Consider the following 18,818-nt stretch of genomic DNA (forward strand, 5'->3'; position numbering starts at 1 on the left):
TTAAAAGATACCTTTGCCACAAATGTCAAAATATATTTATTTATTTTTTGTGCAGGTTTGCATGCATCCTCACAATGTTCTATCTGATGTGGTAAACTATACCCTGTGGTTAATGGAATGCTCTCATGCTTCAGGATGTTGCCATGCTACTATGTTTTTCTCAATTTGCTTCTCATTTCGGGCTGTCTTGGAGCTCTTTGACCGTTATGATGGTCTTCGTCGCCTGGTAAACTTGGTGAGGTTCTTCCACTGGCTCTTCAGTTAGCTGTAGGGGGTCCTGCTTGTTTCAGCTATCCTGCAAGACATCGTGTAGAAGAAAGGAAATTTCTTTATGGTTGTTTGAATCTAGGTGTCATGTAGCCCAACTAGGAGAACATTTCTGGTGGGTTTTTTGGGGCATTTGTTTCATAAATATTTTTTTTCCTCCTTTATAAGTTTTTTTTTTTTTTTTAAACCCTTTCTCCTCTGGTGCTGAAGATTGAACCTAGGGCCTCATAAACATTTACTGTACCACTGAACTGTTGTATTCAGTCCTGTTCTGTGTCTCTTTGGTGGCTGGAGGATTTACCATCCTACTTTAGGCTTTAAAAATTTTTAATTTTATTTATTTATTTTTTTGATATAGTAGTTTTGTAGGATGGCTGCTGTGATAACTTAAATTTTTCTCATATTTTTTTGAATTTGGGTCAAGCTTTCTAATGCAGTTGTGGTTACCATATGCTCTGTCCGGTTAATTTTTATCTTTTCTCAAGACAGAGTTTCTTTATGTAGCCTTGGCTGTCCTAGACTTACTTTGTATACCAGGCTGGCCTCAAACTCACAGTGATCCACTTGCCTCTGCCTCCCTGAGTTCTGGGATTACAGGCATGGACCACTGCACGGCTAATTCTGATCTTTTCAAATGGCAACAATTTTAGGCTGGTGTATTTTTATTTTCCCTTTTTGATTTTTTTTTTTTTTTTTTTTGTTTTTTTTTGTTTTGTTTGTTTTTTGTTTTTCGAGACAGGGTTTCTCTGTGTAGCCTTGGCCATCCTGGACTCACTTTGTAGACCAGGCTGGCCTCGAACTCACAGCGATCCGCCTGCCTCTGCCTCCCGAGTGCTGGGATTAAAGGCGTGCACCACCACGCCCGGCTCCCTTTTTGATTTTTAAGAGTTTCTCTATAGCTCAGATTAGCCTTGAATTTTCTATGTAGAATGGCTGGCCTGGAATTTAGTATTTTCGTACCTCAGCCTCTCAAGTGCTGGACTATGAGGATGTACTTTGCCCTGTGTATATATATCTTAATATGATTAGAAGCTGTTGTTTGCTTGTTTCATACGGCTGTCAGCATGTTGTATGTGGATAGACTGACTTTTGTCAGTATTGTTGAACAAACATTTACCAGAATCTTTTTGTTTCCTTTTACTTTTCTCTTCCCTGTGTCCTTTCCATGTCTCCTTTGCAATCTGATATCTGTTTGCTACTAATAGATCAGTACTTTGGAGATTTTAAATTTGGAAGACCAGGGTGCACTTTTGAGTGATGATGAAATATTTGCTAGCCGCCAAACAGGAAAACATACCTGCATGGCTCTGCGAAAGTATTTTGAGGCTCATCTGGCCATTAAATTGGAACAAGTCAAGCAGTCACTTCAGAGGACTGAGGGGGGCATTCTTGTTCACCCTCAACCTCCATACAAGGTAAGAGGATCGTCATTTATTTGTTTAATTATATTTTTGAGACAGGGTATCCTAGAGTTATCGTTGATGTGATGAAACACCATGACCAAAGCCGCACGGGAAGAAAGGGTTTATTTGGCTTATGCTTCCATATGACTGTTGATCGTTGTAGAAAGTCAGGGCAGCAACTCAAACAGGGCAGGAACCTCGAGGCACAAGCTGATGCCAAGGCTGTAGAGTGGTGCTGCTTACTGGCCTAAGTCTGTAAGTTGGTTCATGGGCAGAGACTCTCTTCTGCCACGATCTGATGTAGTCTTTCGTTTGTTTGAGAGTGTTTCCTCCTGAGCAGATCACGCACACGGTAGGTCTCTCAGCCATTTCATGCCTGGAAACACTGGCTGATTAGCCAGTGCCAAAGGTCTATATGAGTCATGCCACCATAAAAATCACTGCCTTCACTGCCTGTTACAGATCAGGCCATTATAGGCATTACTTGGTTTATGCTGTCCATTACAATAACTATGATCACCTTGCTTTTAACAATTAGGTGTTGCCACCTGGCCCCTGTTACTTTGAGGTCCAATTAAACCCGTTGCATTACATTTACTAACTGAGAGCAATATCTCCCATCCTAAGGCCTGATATAAGTAAGGAAAGGGTGACAAACAGCTCGACAAATGTGCTGGTGCCACCAGCATTTTCTGGCTTATAGAATTAGTGAAGGGCATGTTTTCTGGGCCTTCCCATTATAGAGGATTAGGTTTTAGACAGCTTATCTGTTCTAGCATTGCAATTATCCTCAGCCTTAAAATCCCTTCATCGACACTAAGAAAAAGGATATCAGACATCTCCCATTCCTTTTCAGTAGGCCATCTTGTGACAAAGGCTTCAGCCAGCCATTTAAACAAACTTTTGGCACCTTTTTTAATCTGTGAACTTCCCATATTAAACCTCTACCCAGTGAAGCCACAGAAATAAACATCTTGATCCAGTTTTATGTTCCTTTTACCGTTAACCCAGACCCTTAAAATCTATTTGCACAGGTGGGAGAGATGGTTCAAAGGTTAAGAGTAGTTCCAGAGGTCCTGAGTTCAGTTCCCACCAACCACATGGTGGCTTACAATTATCTATAATGAGATCTGGTGCCCTCTTCTGGCCTACAGGTGTTACATACATGTAGGCAGAACATTGTATACAGAATAAATAAATCTTTAAAAAAAAGATCCATTTGCACACATATTCTCCAGACTTAATGCGTGGATGAATTAGCAAACTCATTAAGCTGTTTAGTAGTGTAGTGTGGTTCCTCATGGACTACACTTTTACCTCCCTTCTAGGAGCCTGCGTAACCTTTAGCCACGTTATATGTCTAGAGGCAACTGTTGGTGGGTCCTGGGGACTATATTGACTTGCTTGGCATCTCCTTCAGGGAAAGTCTCTGCTGGCTTAGCATACAATGAGGAGTTAATTTCCTCCATTAAAGCCCAAAAGACAGCCGGAGTGGTGGTGCATGTCTTTAATCCCAGCACTCGGGAGGCAGAGGCAGGTGGATTGCTTTAAGTGTGAGGCCAGCCTGGTCTACAAAGAGCCAAGGCCACACAGAGAAACTCTGTCTCTTTAAAAACAAAACAAAACAAAAAAACCCAAAGGCATTTATTTCAAGGGATGAGGGTGGAATAAACATCTTCTCAGGTAAGATAAATCCTTCAAAATCAGAAGGTTCAAAGTTTTCAGCCTCAGTAAGGTTCTCATACACATCTCAGCCCCAAGTTACACGATCCCATTCTTTACCAGTTAGTGCTCTTTCTTTAACATTCTCTGAGGCTTAGACTTTAACTTTTTCTGTACTCACCTAGTCTAATAATGAGGGCTTCTGTTTGATTTAACACAACTTAAGCTCTGTGGCTGCTGGAGAGAAGATTTTCTTTCCAGAGTACACTTTAAAACTTTTAGATTGGGACTGGAGAGATGGCTCAGAGGTTAAGGGTACTGGCCGCTCTTCCAGAGGTCCTGAGTTCAGTTTCCAGCAACTACATGGTGGCTCACAGCCGTCTCTAATGAGATCTGGTACCCTCTTGTGTTGTGCAGGTGTACATGCAGGCAGAGCCCTGTATGTATAGATAATAAATAAATAAACAAATCTTTTAAAACAAACAAGAAAAACTTTTAGATTGTCTGTGTATATGTGGCGCTTTCTTTTTCCATGTCGTTTATATAGGCTGACCCAGGAGGTATGGCCCATATTTTAGGTGGATCTTGCTAGCTCAAAAGGTCTGGATTAGTGGTGTATTTTCCTATCTTAAAAGATCCAGATTAAGGAGGCTGGAGAAATGGCTCAGTGTTTCAGACCACCGCCTACTCTTCCAAAGGACCAGGGTTCAATTCCCAGCAACCAGCTGCTCACAACTGTCTGTAACTCCAAGATCTGACACCAATAAAACATTTTTAAAAATCTAGATTAAAAGATGGGCGTGGTGGCACACGCCTTTACTCCCAGTACTCTGGAGGCAGAGGCAGGCAGATCTCTGATTTGAGGCCAGCCTGGTCTACAAAGTGAGTCCAGCACAACCAGGGCTGTTGTTATACAGAGAAACCCTGTCTCAAAAACCCAGAAAAACAAACAAAAAAAGATCCAGATTAATAATGGATTTTCCCACTTGAAATGATTTATTTGTTTATTTTTCCAGACAGGGTTTCTCTGTGTATCACAGAGATCCACCTGCCTCTGCCTTCTGAGTGCTGGGATTACAGGCATGTGCCACTATAGTCTGGCCCTTTCAAATGATTTAATTATGAAAAGAAATCTCTTATAGGTATGTCCAGTTTATTTGGTTTTAGTTGATTCCAAATGTATTTAAGTTTGACAACCAAGACTGGCCATCACTCAGGTTCTTAATTATAGACCAGGCTGCCTAGAACGCATAGACAGCTATCTGCCTCTGCCTCCCGAGTGCTGGGATTAAAGATGTGCACCACCATGCCCAGCTAGGCTTCTTTGTGTGTGTGTTGGAGATCAAAACCAGGTAAGTGCTGTAAAACTTAACTACATTCTGACCCTTGACAAAGTCTCCCCTCTCCCGCCCCCAGTTTTTCTGTGTAGACCAGGCTGTCCTAGACTGGCTCTGTAGACGGGGCTAACCTCAAACTCAGAGATATACCTGCCTTTGCTTCCTGAGTGCTGGCATTACAGGCATGCGCCACTGTGCCTGGCTCTGATCCAAGTCTTAAAAGTTAATATAATTTGCGGCAGCTCCAGGTCTGAAATTCACAGAGACAAGTGTCATGTCTGTAGGATATACAGCTTTGCATTTTCACCTGCCCTACATGAACTCAGAACAGTTGAAAGTAGAGGTAATTGATGGGTTTCAAGGACCTTTTTTTGTTTCCACCTTTGACTCCCTGCTTCTCTGGCACTAGAACTAAAGTTTGGATTGAAGAATGAGTCAGACTGCTTGCTTCTGTGCAGAGTCCGAAGTTCTGCCTCCTGTGCACAATTTCTTTTTTTTTTTTTTTTTTTTTTTTTTTTTGCACAATTTCTTTTTGGGGAGAATGTGTGCATAAATGTAGCTCTCATCGTTTGGGGAGAATGTGTGCATGAATGTAGCTCTCATCGTTTGGGGAGAATGTGTGCATGAATGTAGCTCTCATCGTTTGGGGAGAATGTGTACATGAATGTAGCTCTCATCGTTTTAGAACTTATTAAAAGGTTCGGGATTAAGATCAGTGTCTGCATTTTTCAAAAATCACAAGTTGAAGAGATACCTGTTTACATGGTGCTGCTTTCTCTTTCTAACTTTCATAAACACGCACAAATTGGCCTTCTTATTTTTTTTAAATTATGTGTGTTGTTACAAATAACTAGGCATTATGTGACACTGCTTTACATATGGACTGTTGACTTAAGAATTGTGAAAATTGCTGGGCGTGGTAGCACACGCTTTTAATCCAAGCACTGCGAGGCAGAGGCAGGTGGATCACTGTGATTTCCAGGCCGACCTGGTCTATAAAGCAAGTCCAGGACAGCCAAGGATACACAGAGAGACCCTGTCTTGAAATTTATCCCCCCCCCCCAAAAAAAAAGGACTTGTGGAAGCTATTATTAAAATCTTTTGGCAAGCATTGAGAAAGTAGCAAATGATACAGTTACATGTATTATAATAATATATACTTCTTATAGGCGTGCTCATATACTCATGAGCAGATTGTGGAAATGATGGAGTTTTTGATAGAATATGGCCCAGCTCAGCTGTATTGGGAACCTGCTGAAGTCTTCCTCAAGCTTTCCTGTGTGCAGCTCTTACTGCAGCTTATTTCTATTGCCTGCAATTGGAAGACGTATTATGCAAGGTAGGACTAGACGTTTCATATGAAGTTCATAACACAGTACATGCTTAGCAAGCTGACGTTGAATTGATTTATTCTTTTCTAAAATGTGTGTGTGTGTATAGTTGTGTAAACTTACGTGCCTCATGTGCAGGATCTTGAGCAGAAAAGGGCATCAAATACTCTGAAATTTAGAGTGAGACAGTTGTGAGATGCTGTGTGGGTACTGCGAATTGAACCCATGTCCTCTGGAAGACAGCCCCTGATCTATCTTTCTAGCCATCTTGCTTTACTATTTTATATTTTGAGACAGCATCTCATTATGTAGCTCTGACTGGCCTGGAACTCATTGAGTTCCACCTACCTCTGTCTCCTGAGTCTTGGTAATAAAGCTGTGTGCCACAATGCCCAGCTATTAAAAAACAAAAACTGTTTTTGATTTTTGCTTTTTAGTTTTTGAGACAGGGTTTCTCTGTGTAGCCTTGGCTGTCCTAGGTTCACTTTGTAGACCAGGCTGGCCTTGAACTCTGCCTGCCTCTGCCTCCTGAGTGCTGGGATTAAAGGCATGTGCCCTCACGCCTGGCCCACAAAAACACTTTTTACTTACTTAATAGGTCAGAAGACAACTCACAGATGTTGCTTCTCTCCTTTCACTGTGTGATTCCCAGGGATCAGATTGAGTCAGGTTGGTAGCAAGTAACTATATTTGCTGATCTATCTCCCTGGCCTCAAAAGTGTGATTTTTGTCTTAAAATTTTCACTTCTCGGGCTGGAGAGGCGGCTCAGAGGTTAAGAGCACTGACTACTCTTCCAGAGGGCCTGAATTCAATTCTCAGCAACCACATGGTGGCTCATGACCATTGATAATGTGATCTGGTGCCCTCTTCTGGCCTGCAGACAGCACTGCATACATAATAAAAAATTTATTTCCATTTCTCTGTCTGTGTACATATGTGGCAAGGTGACTGTTTGGAAGCAGGGAAGTTTGTTCTTTGCCTACCCTTTCTTACCTATCCCTTCTTCATTCCCTTGCTCCTCCCAGGCTTAGTCCCGGCTCCTTTACTTGCCCCCAGTGCTGGGAATTATAGGGATGTGTCCATCCTTACAACTGGCTTTGACACTTTTTTTTCCCTTTGAGACAGGCTTCTTTATGTAGCTTTGGCTGTCCTGGAGCTCACTCCTTAGACCAGGCTGTCCTTGTACCCAGAGATCCATCTGCTTCTCCCTCCCAGGTTCTGTGACTAAAGACCCTCTAGCCCCTGACAGGCCCTTTTTAACTTTAAGGCAGTGAAGGAAATGAAAAAGGATCAGGAAATATTGTGTCCCTGGGTATGGGAACACATGTCTTTAATCCCAGCAGAGTGAGTTCCAGGACACCCAAGGCTACACAGAGAAGCCTTGTCTCAACAAACAAACAAACAAACAAACAAACAAACAAACAAAACCAACCTAAATCTAGTGAGTTTCTTTTGGAATAGCCATTCTCAAACTTTCTGGCCTTAGAACTCCTTTTACCATATTAGAAGTTATTGTGTACTAAGGAAGGTGGCATGTGGTGCCGCTGCTATTAATCCTAGCACTCAGGAGGCAGATGCAAATGGATCTCTGAATTCCAGGCCAGCCTGGTCTACAGAGTTCCAGGGCATGCAGTGCTACACAGAGAAACGTGTATCAAAAACAAAAAAAAAATAAAACCCCCCAAAACAAACAAACAAAAGAAATTATACAACACTCTGAAATGTTTTGTTATATTTATTAGTATTTTCTGTACTAGAAATTAAAATGTGTAACTACATTGGAAGTCTAACCAAGGGCCTTGCGATTGCTACCACTGAGCTACGTCTCCAGCTTTTTTCCTCTTCTTTTTAATTGTTTATGTATATGGATATTTTGTTTGCATGTATGTCTGTGGACTACATGTGTACAGTGCCCATGGAGGCCAGAAAAGGACATTGAATCCTCTAGGGATGGAGTCATAAGATGCACGTGTACGCTTGGAATCAGACCTGGGTCCTCTGGAAGTGCAGCTGATGTACCTAACTGCTGAACCACCTCTTTAGCCCTCATAAAGGGTTCCATTATGTAATTAAGGGCAGCCTTAAGCTTGGAGTCCTTCTGCTTTGTTTCCTGAATAATGAAATTACAGACATTTACTACTATTTCCACCTATGTTAGTGTTTTTACAATTTGCTTTTTTCACATTAATATTCAAAATACTGTATTTCTGTGTAATAGTGTATTCATGATTGATGTCTCTTTTGAGGCTGAGGTGTGTAGAACCCAGGTAATTGTGTATCTTCATTTTCGTAGTTAACACATTTTAAAACTTTTGGTTTTTGAGATAGGGTTTCTCTGTGTAGCCCTGTCTGTCCTGGAGTCACTTGGTAGACCAGGCTGGCCTTTTAACTCACAGAGATGGCCTGCCTCTGCCTCCTGAGTGCTGGTATTAAAGGCCTGTGCTACCATGCCCAGGTAAGAAAGTTTTTTAGAATTGTCCAAATGGTGGTTTTAGTCAGTTATATCTTTGTTTTTTTGTAGTTGTATTGCAGTTCCCCCTTTGACTAATTCTTCTTCCTGTCTAGGAATGACACTGTGCGCTTTGCTTTGGATGTCCTGGCTATTCTCACTGTGGTGCCAAAGATCCAGCTCCAGTTGGCGGAGTCAGTGGATGTGCTGGATGAGGCTGGCTCTACTGTCTCCACTGTAGGTAGGTTGCACCTTGTTACCCTGCTGGTCTTTGTAACTGCAGGTGCATGAATGTGTGTGATGGCCAGAGGATAGCATCAGGTGTCGTTCCTCAGGCATCAGCCATATTTTTTTGTGATACTTGGAACTCACCAAGTAGGCTAGCTGACCATTGATTCCTGGGCCTGGACTTTCTCCTTTTTTCCCAGTAGTAGGATATAGGTATGTGTCCTCATGCTACTTATTTATTTACTTGTTTGTTTGTTTGTTTAGGTGCATTGGTGTTTTCCTGCATGTGTCTCTATGTGAGGGGGCCAGATTCTCTGGCATTGGAGTTACAGACACTTGTGAGCTGCCATCTGGGTGCTGGGAATTGAACCCTGGTCCTCTGGAAGGACAGTACTCTTAACCACTGAGCCACCTCTCCAGCACCTTTCTTTGTTTGTTTTAGGGATCAAACTTTCATCCTGTGATAGGCAGGCAAATAATTTCCAGACTCAGCTGTCTCAACCGCATCTTGCCATCTTTGTTGCTGTGTGAATGTAGATTTGCCTGTGTTCTTCTGGTCATGCTTGTATCCTAATTTCAGGTTGTTAGACTAGGACAGTGGTTCTCAACCTGAGGTCTCAATCCCCTTGGAATCGAATGACCCTTTCTTGGGTAATATATCAGATATCCTTCACATCAGGTTTTTTATTTTATTTTTTTTTTGGTTTTTCGAGACAGGGTTTCTCTTGTAGTCCTGGCTGTCTTGGACTTAATTTGTTCTAACACCAGGTATTTGCATTAAGATTTATAACAGTAGTTGGGCATGGTGGTGCACTTGGGGAGGCAGAGGCAGGAGGATCTCTGTGAGTTCAGAGGCTAGCTGGTCTACAAAGCAAGTCCAGGACAGCCAATGCTACATAGAGAAACTCTGTCTTGACAAAAATAATAAAAAATAAAAAGGAAAAGAAAAAAATTTATAATAGTAGCAAAATTACAGTTATACCAATGAAAATACTTTTATGCTTTGGGGATCACTACAACATGAGGCAATTGTATTAACGGGTTGCAGCGTTAGGAAGGTTAAGAATCATTGGAATAGAGGGTTCCTTTATGGTGTCATTGGCACTGTACAGTTTATATAAAGAGAGTCATACTAATGAACTTAGGGCTTCTAAGTGGTTCTGATATTTCTGTACTAGTGTTATACACTTTCCAGAACTTTACCTTTATGACAGTAAGTTGGGACCAAGAGCGAAAGACAAGAGCTTGGTAACCTGAGTAGTATTTCAGAAACATGGGAAAGGAAGAAGCTGTGTGAGAAGGCCACTGAGGTGAATCCTCAGCCCATACTGTGGGAAAGAAAGTGCCTACGGCTGAAGCACTACTTAATTCTTTCCTGTATAGTGAGTAAGGTTCTTACTGCTGAGATAACTGCTAAGTGAGAGTCTTTTGCCTTCCTCTAGCTGGTTTTAATTTATTCCCACTGCTTTAAATATGCACACAAACTTTGACTTTCACACTTCCCACTGTCTACCCACTATACATGAGATACTGTCCCAGTAAGGCACAGAACATGCAGCGGAATACTTACTTGCAGTTGTTTTTGGATGGTGTGTGTGTTGAGACAGGGTTTCATGGATCCCAGGCTGGTCTCTTAACTCAGGAGGTACTGAGGATGACCTGCTGTGTAGCTGCATGCCTGCCTATCTTTGCATTTTTCCTTCCTTCCTTCCTTTTTTATTTATTTATTTATTTTCATATTCATGTGCATGTACCACACAGGCAGGCATGCACACACGCACACAGCCCTTTTTTCTTGACGTGCAGGTCTGAGCTGATGTTTGTCTTCCTCTTTTTTTTTTTTTTCCTTTAAAATATTTATTTATTATTATGTATACAGTGCTCTGCCTGCATGTATACCTGCAGGCCAGAAGAGGGCATCAGATCACATTATAGATGGTTGTGAGCCACGTGGTTGTTGGGAATTGAACTCAGGACCTTTGGAAGAGCAGACAGTGCTCTTAACCTCTGAGCCGTCTCTCCAGCCCCTTTCCTTCCTTCTTAAATGGAGCAAAATGAATAGAACTTCAAATTATGAAGTTGTGTCAATACTGAAGACAGCCATTAGCTTTAAAAAAAGATTAAAAATTGTGTTTTTGTGTGTGTATGTGTTTGTGTATGTGTATATATGTGTTTGTATATTTGTATGTATGTGTATATGCGTGTGTGTGTGTGTGTGTACGTGTGTATGTGTGTGTACGTACCTGTAGATGAAGCACACTAAGAAATCAGAAGATACCTTTGGTGTTAGCTCTCTTTCATCTTGTTGCTGTGGGTGCGTGAGCTTCCAGCCAGTCTGCTCTCCCATCTTTACCTTCCTGTAGAAGTGCTTTTTTACATGGGTTCTGGGGATGGAACTCAGGCCATCAGGCTTATGCTGCAAGCCCTTTTACTCTCAGCTAGCTCCATGGCCCTTAAAGCTCTATAGAATAATGGGTTTCTTTATGTTTCATAATGTTTATCATACTATCTTGCTCATATATGTCTCCCACTTCCTCCTCCTCATCCTGTTGTCTCTGTAGCTAGTTTTTACTACTTTGTAATTTTTCCCCCACCCTTTAACCTCTGACTTCATTTCCTAACACTAGCTAGGAGAGAAACAAGGATAGAGGGGAGAGAGGAATTAGGAAAATCCCTGAATCTAATTTGTTTCTTCTTTGACCATGGCTACTAATAAACTACAACCATCCTCCTTAAATGACCAACAGTCATCACCACCCCCAAAACCTCCAGGTTCTAGCATTTATATATCTTCTGAAAAGTTCCCAGAATTCCAAAAGTCACTCAATCACAGAAACTATGTGCAGCTGGCAAAACCATGCCTCTGCTATAGCACAAGCAAACCATAGTCTGCTTGCTATGGTCAGTTTGAAGCAGTCTCCTTTTTTTTTTTTTTTGGTTTTTCGAGACAGGGTTTCTCTGTGTAGCCTTGGCCATCCTGGACTCACTTTGTAGACCAGGCTGGCCTCGAACTCACAGCGATCCACCTGCCTATGCCTCCCGAGTGCTGGGATTAAAGGCGTGCACCACCACGCCCGGCTCTTGAAGCAGTCTCATATCCCCAAGCCTGAGATAAAAATGAAAACACTTAAAGTATGTCTGTATCTTTTTTCTTTAATATTTATTTGTTTATTATTATGAATATAGTGCCCTAGCTGCATGTTCACCTGCAGGCCAGAAGAGGGCATCAGATCACATTATAAATGGTTGTGAGCTACCATGTGATTGCTAGGAACTGAACTCAGGACCTCTGGAAGAACAGTCAGTGTGCTCTTAGCCGCTGAGCCATCTCTACAACCCTGTCTGTACTTTTTAAAAGAAACCAAAATTTCAGAATTCTCAAAACTTGTCACTACATGTTACCTGTCTACTTTCATGTCACACAAACACATAGTTAAATTTAGATTCTGCATATAGGACAAACTATTTTTTTCCTTGTTTTCTTCCTCCTATCACCTGGAATCCCCCCTCCCCTCTCCCCTCCCCTCACCCCCTTCTTTTTTTCTTCAAGACAGGGTTTCTCTATGTAGCCTTGGCTGTCCTGGACTTGCTTTGTAGACCCAACTGGCTTGGAACTCACAGAGACCTGCTTGCCTCTGCCTCCTGAGTGGGCTTTTGTTCTGTTTTAATTCTAGATTTTTGCAAATGCGTTACTAGTTAATATCTTGAGATCCTTGTATTTTCTTTTTATTCTTATTTACATTTATTTGTTTTGTGTGTGTTCTTACATACCATGGTGCATGTGTGAAGGTTAAGAGGGCAACTTGCTAAAGTTAGTTCTTGCCTTTCACAAATGTGGGTCTCAGGATGAAGCTCAGGTCTCCAGGCTTGAATCCAAGAACCTTTACCTTATAAGCCGTCTTGCTATCCTCATCTATTTTCTTGTAAATGATGTAATTTCAGTTTTTTAATTTCTAAGAAAGATTCTATTGTGTATAATGCCATGTTTTCTTTGTCCATCTGTCTGCTGATAGACACTTTGGCAGATCCGTAACTTGACTGTTGTGAATAGTCTGTAATAAAGACGGTGCGTAGAGTGTCCCTGTAGTGTGCTTGCTTAGGTCCTTCTAGCTGTTTTATGAGGAACAGTATCTTTTTTTTTCTATGTTATAGGTATCAGCATTATTTTGGGAGTGGCTGAGGGTGAGTTCTTTATCCATGATGCTGAAATACAGAAATCAGCACTTCAAATTATCATCAACTGTGTATGTGGCCCAGATAACCGAATATCCAGTATTGGCAAATTTATTTCTGGAACTCCTCGGAGAAAGCTATCTCAGACCCCCAAGAGCAGTGAGCATACTCTAGCCAAGATGTGGAATGTGGTCCAGTCCAACAATGGCATCAAGGTGCTTCTATCCCTATTGTCCATCAAGATGCCCATCACAGATGCAGACCAGATCCGGGCCCTGGCCTGCAAGGCCCTGGTGGGCCTGTCTCGAAGCAGCACTGTTCGACAGATCATCAGCAAACTCCCCCTTTTTAGTAGCTGCCAGATTCAACAGCTGATGAAGGAGCCTGTGCTGCAGGACAAGCGCAGCGACCATGTCAAGTTCTGCAAGTATGCTGCTGAGCTCATTGAGCGAGTGTCAGGAAAGCCTCTTCTCATTGGCACTGACGTGTCACTGGCACGACTACAGAAAGCAGATGTTGTTGCTCAGTCGAGGATCTCCTTCCCAGAGAAGGAGCTGCTCCTGTTGATACGAAACCACCTCATTTCTAAAGGGCTTGGAGAGACAGCAACTGTGCTGACAAGAGAGGCTGACCTGCCCATGACCGCTGCCTCACATTCTTCTGCCTTTACCCCAGTAACTGCTGCTGCTTCTCCTGTCTCTCTTCCCCGGACCCCTCGGATTGCCAATGGCATTGCAAGTCGACTGGGTAGCCATGCTGCTGTGGGTGCCTCTGCCCCTTCTGCCCCCCCTGCCCATCCTCCACCACGCGCCCCCCAGGGTTCATTGGCTTTGCCTGGCCCATCATATGCTGGCAACTCCCCTTTGATTGGTAGGATCAGCTTTATTAGAGAGAGGCCATCACCGTGCAATGGCAGGAAAATTCGAGTATTGCGGCAGAAGTCGGACCACGGCGCATATAGTCAGAGCCCTGCCATAAAAAAGCAACTGGATAGACATCTTCCTTCCCCACCTACGTTGGACAGTATCATCACAGAGTATCTGAGAGAGCAGCATGCTCGATGCAAGAATCCTGTTGCCACCTGTCCTCCCTTTTCTCTCTTTACTCCTCACCAGTGTCCTGAGCCAAAACAGAGGCGACAAGCGCCAATAAACTTTACCTCCAGGCTAAACCGCAGGGCAGCATTTCCAAAATATGGAGGGGTGGATGGCGGGTGCTTTGATAGGCACCTTATCTTTAGCAGGTAAGGAGAGACTCTCCACACTCCTTGGAATTTTTCTTTTATTTAAATCAGTGTTTGGTCAGTATCATTACCGGGTGATTAGTTAAGGTCATTTGTTGCCCTGAGGTATTACTGAATGTCATTTTATGTGCTGTGTGAGCTAACTAAGTTAATTATGGATTTGTTTTAGATTCTTGGCAGTATTTTGACCCCTTTGCTGTCATCACAATCAATACATTTTTTTTAGAACTCACTATTTATAGCCATTTCTCAAACTTGCCTTTTATGCCAGCCAAGTTGCCTTCTGTGTGATTCTTTATAAATCTTACACACATGGGACCACACACTTTAGTCTTTTTCATTGAGAATTTAAACTACTGAAGGTTAGCTGAGCATGGTGGTGCACACTATTAATCCCAGCACACTGGGAAGCAGAGGCAGGCGGATTACTGTGAGTTTGAGGTCAGCCTGGTCTACAGAGTGAGTCCAGGACAGCCAGGGCTGTTACACAGAAAAACCTATCTTGAAAAATCAGAAAAAACTAAACCAAAAAATTACTGAAGGTCATTGTACTGCTTTAGAATCCACTTTTGTTTGAAAGATTTCACGTTTTGAAACATAATATGCTTCTCACATACCTTCTAGCAAAGTTACTGTTTTTCAGAGTTCCTAGACATTCTTTGTTCTGATTTATCCCACCCACCCCTTTCTTCCAATTAGATTTCGCCCTATTTCAGTGTTCCGGGAAGCTAATGAAGATGAAAGTGGCTTTACCTGCTGTGCATTTTCAGCCCGGGAGCGGTTCTTGATGCTGGGTACCTGTACAGGACAGTTGAAGCTCTACAATGTCTTCAGTGGACAGGAAGAGGCCAGCTATAACTGTCACAACTCAGCCATCACACATCTGGAACCTTCCAGGGTGAGGGCTTCTTTCCTGGTGCTCTCATTTTGAGGTGGATTGGGGAGTTAGAGTTAAAGGAGACTTCATGTTTATGGGGCTTTATTTTAGATGAGTAATTAGCTAGGAAGTCTAGTTGATGTTGACTTGTATTTCAGAAGGAAAGTGAGGGATTGGCCAGGTATTGATAGGGGAGTTTTAATTATGTATGGTGGTGGTACATGGGAAACTGAGCCAGGATGATTGTGAGTTCAAAGCCAGTTTGGGTTACAGAGTAAGTTCTCAGCCAGCCTGAGTACATAGATCCTATTTCAACAAAAGAAAAACAAATAAAAGCCAGGCCCACAAGCTGGGACAGTGAGTAAAGTGCTCGCTGTGCAGCTCTTGACTACCTGCGTTTGTTCCTTGGAACCCGTGTGAGGGTGGAAGAAGGCAGCTCTATAGAGTTGTCTTGACTTGTGCATGCATGGCACACACATCCCCATATCTACAAATCATACACACATGCACAATAAGTAAGTTACAAACAAACAAACAAACAAAAAAACATCTTTAGGCCCCTGGTTGTAAATATATTTTTTTTAGTACCCTGTAGTCACATGTAATTAAAATCTTAGTGATTTTTAACTCCTTCCTCTTGTAGGATGGGTCCTTGCTTCTGACATCGGCCACTTGGAGTCAGCCTTTGTCTGCACTTTGGGGGATGAAATCAGTATTTGATATGAAGTATGTATTTATTTGCTTTTATAGCATAGTATCTTGTATTTTGTGTCTTATTTATCCACTTTATTTCCCTTCATCCTATTTGAAATTACAAGCTGTTTTGGGAAAAGAGGAGTAATGTTAACTGTTGATAATTTCTTCCTTTCTCATTGAAATTCATATTTAATAAGGCTTTATCTGAGTTTATTACAAATAATCTTTTGATGCCTATATTCCCATTATACAGTGGGCTATTCAACAAGCTCCAAATGGACGTTTATGTATTTTGTTCACATGACAGTTGTATTGACTTCTGGGATATCTCAAAAGCACATGTCCTGTGTTAGCCATTTCTCCAACCAGCAAACTCCATTCTTGTGATCTGCTCTGGTGGACTGATGGAGGGCCTTTGCTTTTTAATCTATGTATGTAATTGTTCTTTGCAAACCAAGGATCTTCAGGTGCATGTGATTTGCAAGATGGAAAATTACCTGAAGTTGCAGGTGATTGAAGAGTCTGTCTTAACAGTCCATTACCTCAGTAATTTTATTATTCGTAGGCATTCCTTCACAGAAGATCACTATGTTGAGTTCAGCAAGCACTCTCAGGATCGGGTCATAGGCACGAAAGGAGACATTGCCCATGTAAGTACTTAAGAGACTGCTTCTTACAAGTTGTTTTTACCCATGTGCTCACACTGAAATCTCCTGGAGGTACTGTGAGATTGTTTCTTGTTGGCAGCTAGAAATTACTCAGTGGTGTGAGTATACTAGTCCATGTCTGTAATCCCAGTCACTCCAGACACTAAGACAGGGAAACTGCAGCATCACAGCTGGCTTGAGCAAGTAGTGAGCCTCTTCAAAACTAACTTACTTTCTTTCTTTTCTTTCTATCTACCTATCTATCTACCTATCTATATCTATCTTGGTTTTTCAAGACAGTGTTTCTCTGTGTAGCCTTGGCTGTTCTAGACTTGCTTTGTAGGCCAGGCTGGCTTCAAACTAAGATATCTGCCAGCCTTTGTTTCCCGAGTGCTGGGACTACAGGTGTGTGCCACTGCACCCAGCTCCTTTAAAACACGAGGTAAAACACTGGACCTGTGTTGGGAATGTAGCTCACTGAGCACTCTTGCCTAACATGATCTAGAACCAACCTATAGTATCTCAGACCACAAAGTACCCAAGCCCCAAAGCCCCAAAACAACCCTGTAGTCAGAATCCAAGTAAATAAAGTAGTTGAAAACTACAAGAGAGCCAGACATGACTGGGAATACCGGTGACTCCTCACTTTGAGGGCAAGAGGATCAAGAGTTCAAGACTAGTACTGACCACTAGTGAGACTTTGTCACAAACAGTAAGCTATATGGGGAAAATGTGAAAGGGTGCAGTATGAATCTGGCAGTTTGAAAAGACTATTAGTACAGCAGTCTGCCTGTCTCCTTTTTTCTTTTTCTTTTCTTTCTTTCTTTCTTTTTTTTTTTAATACAGGATTTCTTTTTGTAGCACTTGAGATCTTGCTGCCTCAGTCTACCAGGTTCTAGGAGGATAGGTGTGGGTCAGCCACACACAACTGACAGCAGAGGCTTACTGATTTCTTTCTTTCTTTTGTTTTTTTTGTTTTTGTTTTTGTTTTTTTGAGACAGGGTTTCTCTGTGTAGCCTTGGCCGTCCTGGACTCACTTTGTAGACCAGGCTGGCCTTGCACTCACAGCGATCCACCAGCTTCTGCCTCCTGAGTGCTGGGATTAAAGGCGTGCGCCACCACACCCGGCTAGCTTACTGATTTCTTATCAAGTTTTATATGAAATAAAACCCCTGCCTTGGGGCTGGAGAGATGGCCCAGAGGTTAAGAGCACTGTCTGCTCTTCCAGAGGTCCTGAGTTCAATTTCCAGCAACCACATGGTGGCTCACAACCATCTATAAGGAGATCTGGTGCCCTCTTCTGGCAGACAGGCACATATGCAGGCAGAACTATTGTATACATAATCAGTCAATCTTAAAAACAAAACCCCTGCCTTCAGGGAGCCTCATAAGGGAGACAAAGAAATATTATATATTGTGTAGTAAGTGTTGCAGAGTAAAAACAGTGATTTTTTTTTTTTAAAATATTTTTTAAGGTTTATTTATTTATTGTACATGCTCTATCTACATGTACAACTACATGCACCGGATCTCACTGTAGATGGCTGTGAGCCACCATGTGGTTGCTGGGAGTTGAACTCAGGATCTTTGGAAGAGCAGCCAGTGCTCTTAACCACTGAGCCATCTCTCCAGCCCCCAAAAACAGTGATTTTTAAGCAGAATCCTGAAGGAAGTGTGACTATCATTCAAGCAGCTGGAAAAGTGGGCTAAGTGAGAGCTTGGGGAGGATGTGAGGCAGTAAACCAAAGAGGATTCCCCCTATGGAAACATAAAAATATATTGGAAAATGTAAGAAAGAAAATATAGACACTCGTTACCGAGATTTTTCATTTTAATATTTTACAGTATTTTCTGTGTAAATTTCTCTTTTTAAAAGATATTTGAAATGAGGTTATGACATTATGGCATTTTTATCTATATGCTATTTATCTTCTAACAATAATATAATTATATAATCAATTCCGAATAATTCCCACATATCTATTGTCCAGTCCACACTCAATTTTCTTAATTATTCCTGGTGAACTTGATTTCAAAGGTTTTTCTTTTTCTTTTTTTTATTAAACCAAGACCTAGTCAAGATTCATTATAATGCCATTTGGGTTACATCTTACTCATGTTTTAAGGGTAAGGCTCTTTCCTCCAGTTTTCCTGACTCTGAATTTTGAGATAACCAGGCTGGTTGTCTTGTCCATAATCTAGGCTGTTTCTTTCTTTATGATGTCTCCTTCTTTGCATCAGAGGAGGATCTTTTTAAACGGGAACTGTTACGGCATGTCTTAGTTGATGGAGAGATCTGGTCTCTGTATCAGTTGCAAACTGTAGACTTTACAATTTTCTTTTTTTAAAATATATTTTATTAACTTATTCATATTACATCTCAATTGTTATCCCATCTCTTGCACCCTCCCATTCCTCCCTCCCTTCCATTTTTCCCTTATTCCCCTCCTCTATGACTGTGAGACTTGAGAATTTCTTAGTATGATGGAGCTAAAATAGGCTCT

At 41.9% G+C, this 18,818-nt stretch overlaps 1 protein-coding gene across 1 annotated transcript in view; it reads left to right on the forward strand.

Moving 5' to 3' along the window:
* Dcaf1 (DDB1 and CUL4 associated factor 1) overlaps positions 1-18,818 on the forward strand; it is a 58,591-nt gene that overhangs the window by 21,415 nt on the left and 18,358 nt on the right. Inside the window, exons 10-17 of the mRNA XM_051140688.1 lie at positions 56-235; positions 1,473-1,682; positions 5,839-6,008; positions 8,567-8,691; positions 12,831-14,094; positions 14,794-14,992; positions 15,615-15,697; positions 16,233-16,317. Of these exons, the coding sequence (XP_050996645.1) occupies positions 56-235; positions 1,473-1,682; positions 5,839-6,008; positions 8,567-8,691; positions 12,831-14,094; positions 14,794-14,992; positions 15,615-15,697; positions 16,233-16,317 (2,316 nt within the window). The remainder of the gene's footprint in view (positions 1-55; positions 236-1,472; positions 1,683-5,838; positions 6,009-8,566; positions 8,692-12,830; positions 14,095-14,793; positions 14,993-15,614; positions 15,698-16,232; positions 16,318-18,818) is intronic.

This window comes from Acomys russatus, chromosome 32 (assembly GCF_903995435.1).
Source record: "Acomys russatus chromosome 32, mAcoRus1.1, whole genome shotgun sequence".
Taxonomy (NCBI): Eukaryota; Metazoa; Chordata; class Mammalia; order Rodentia; family Muridae; genus Acomys; species Acomys russatus.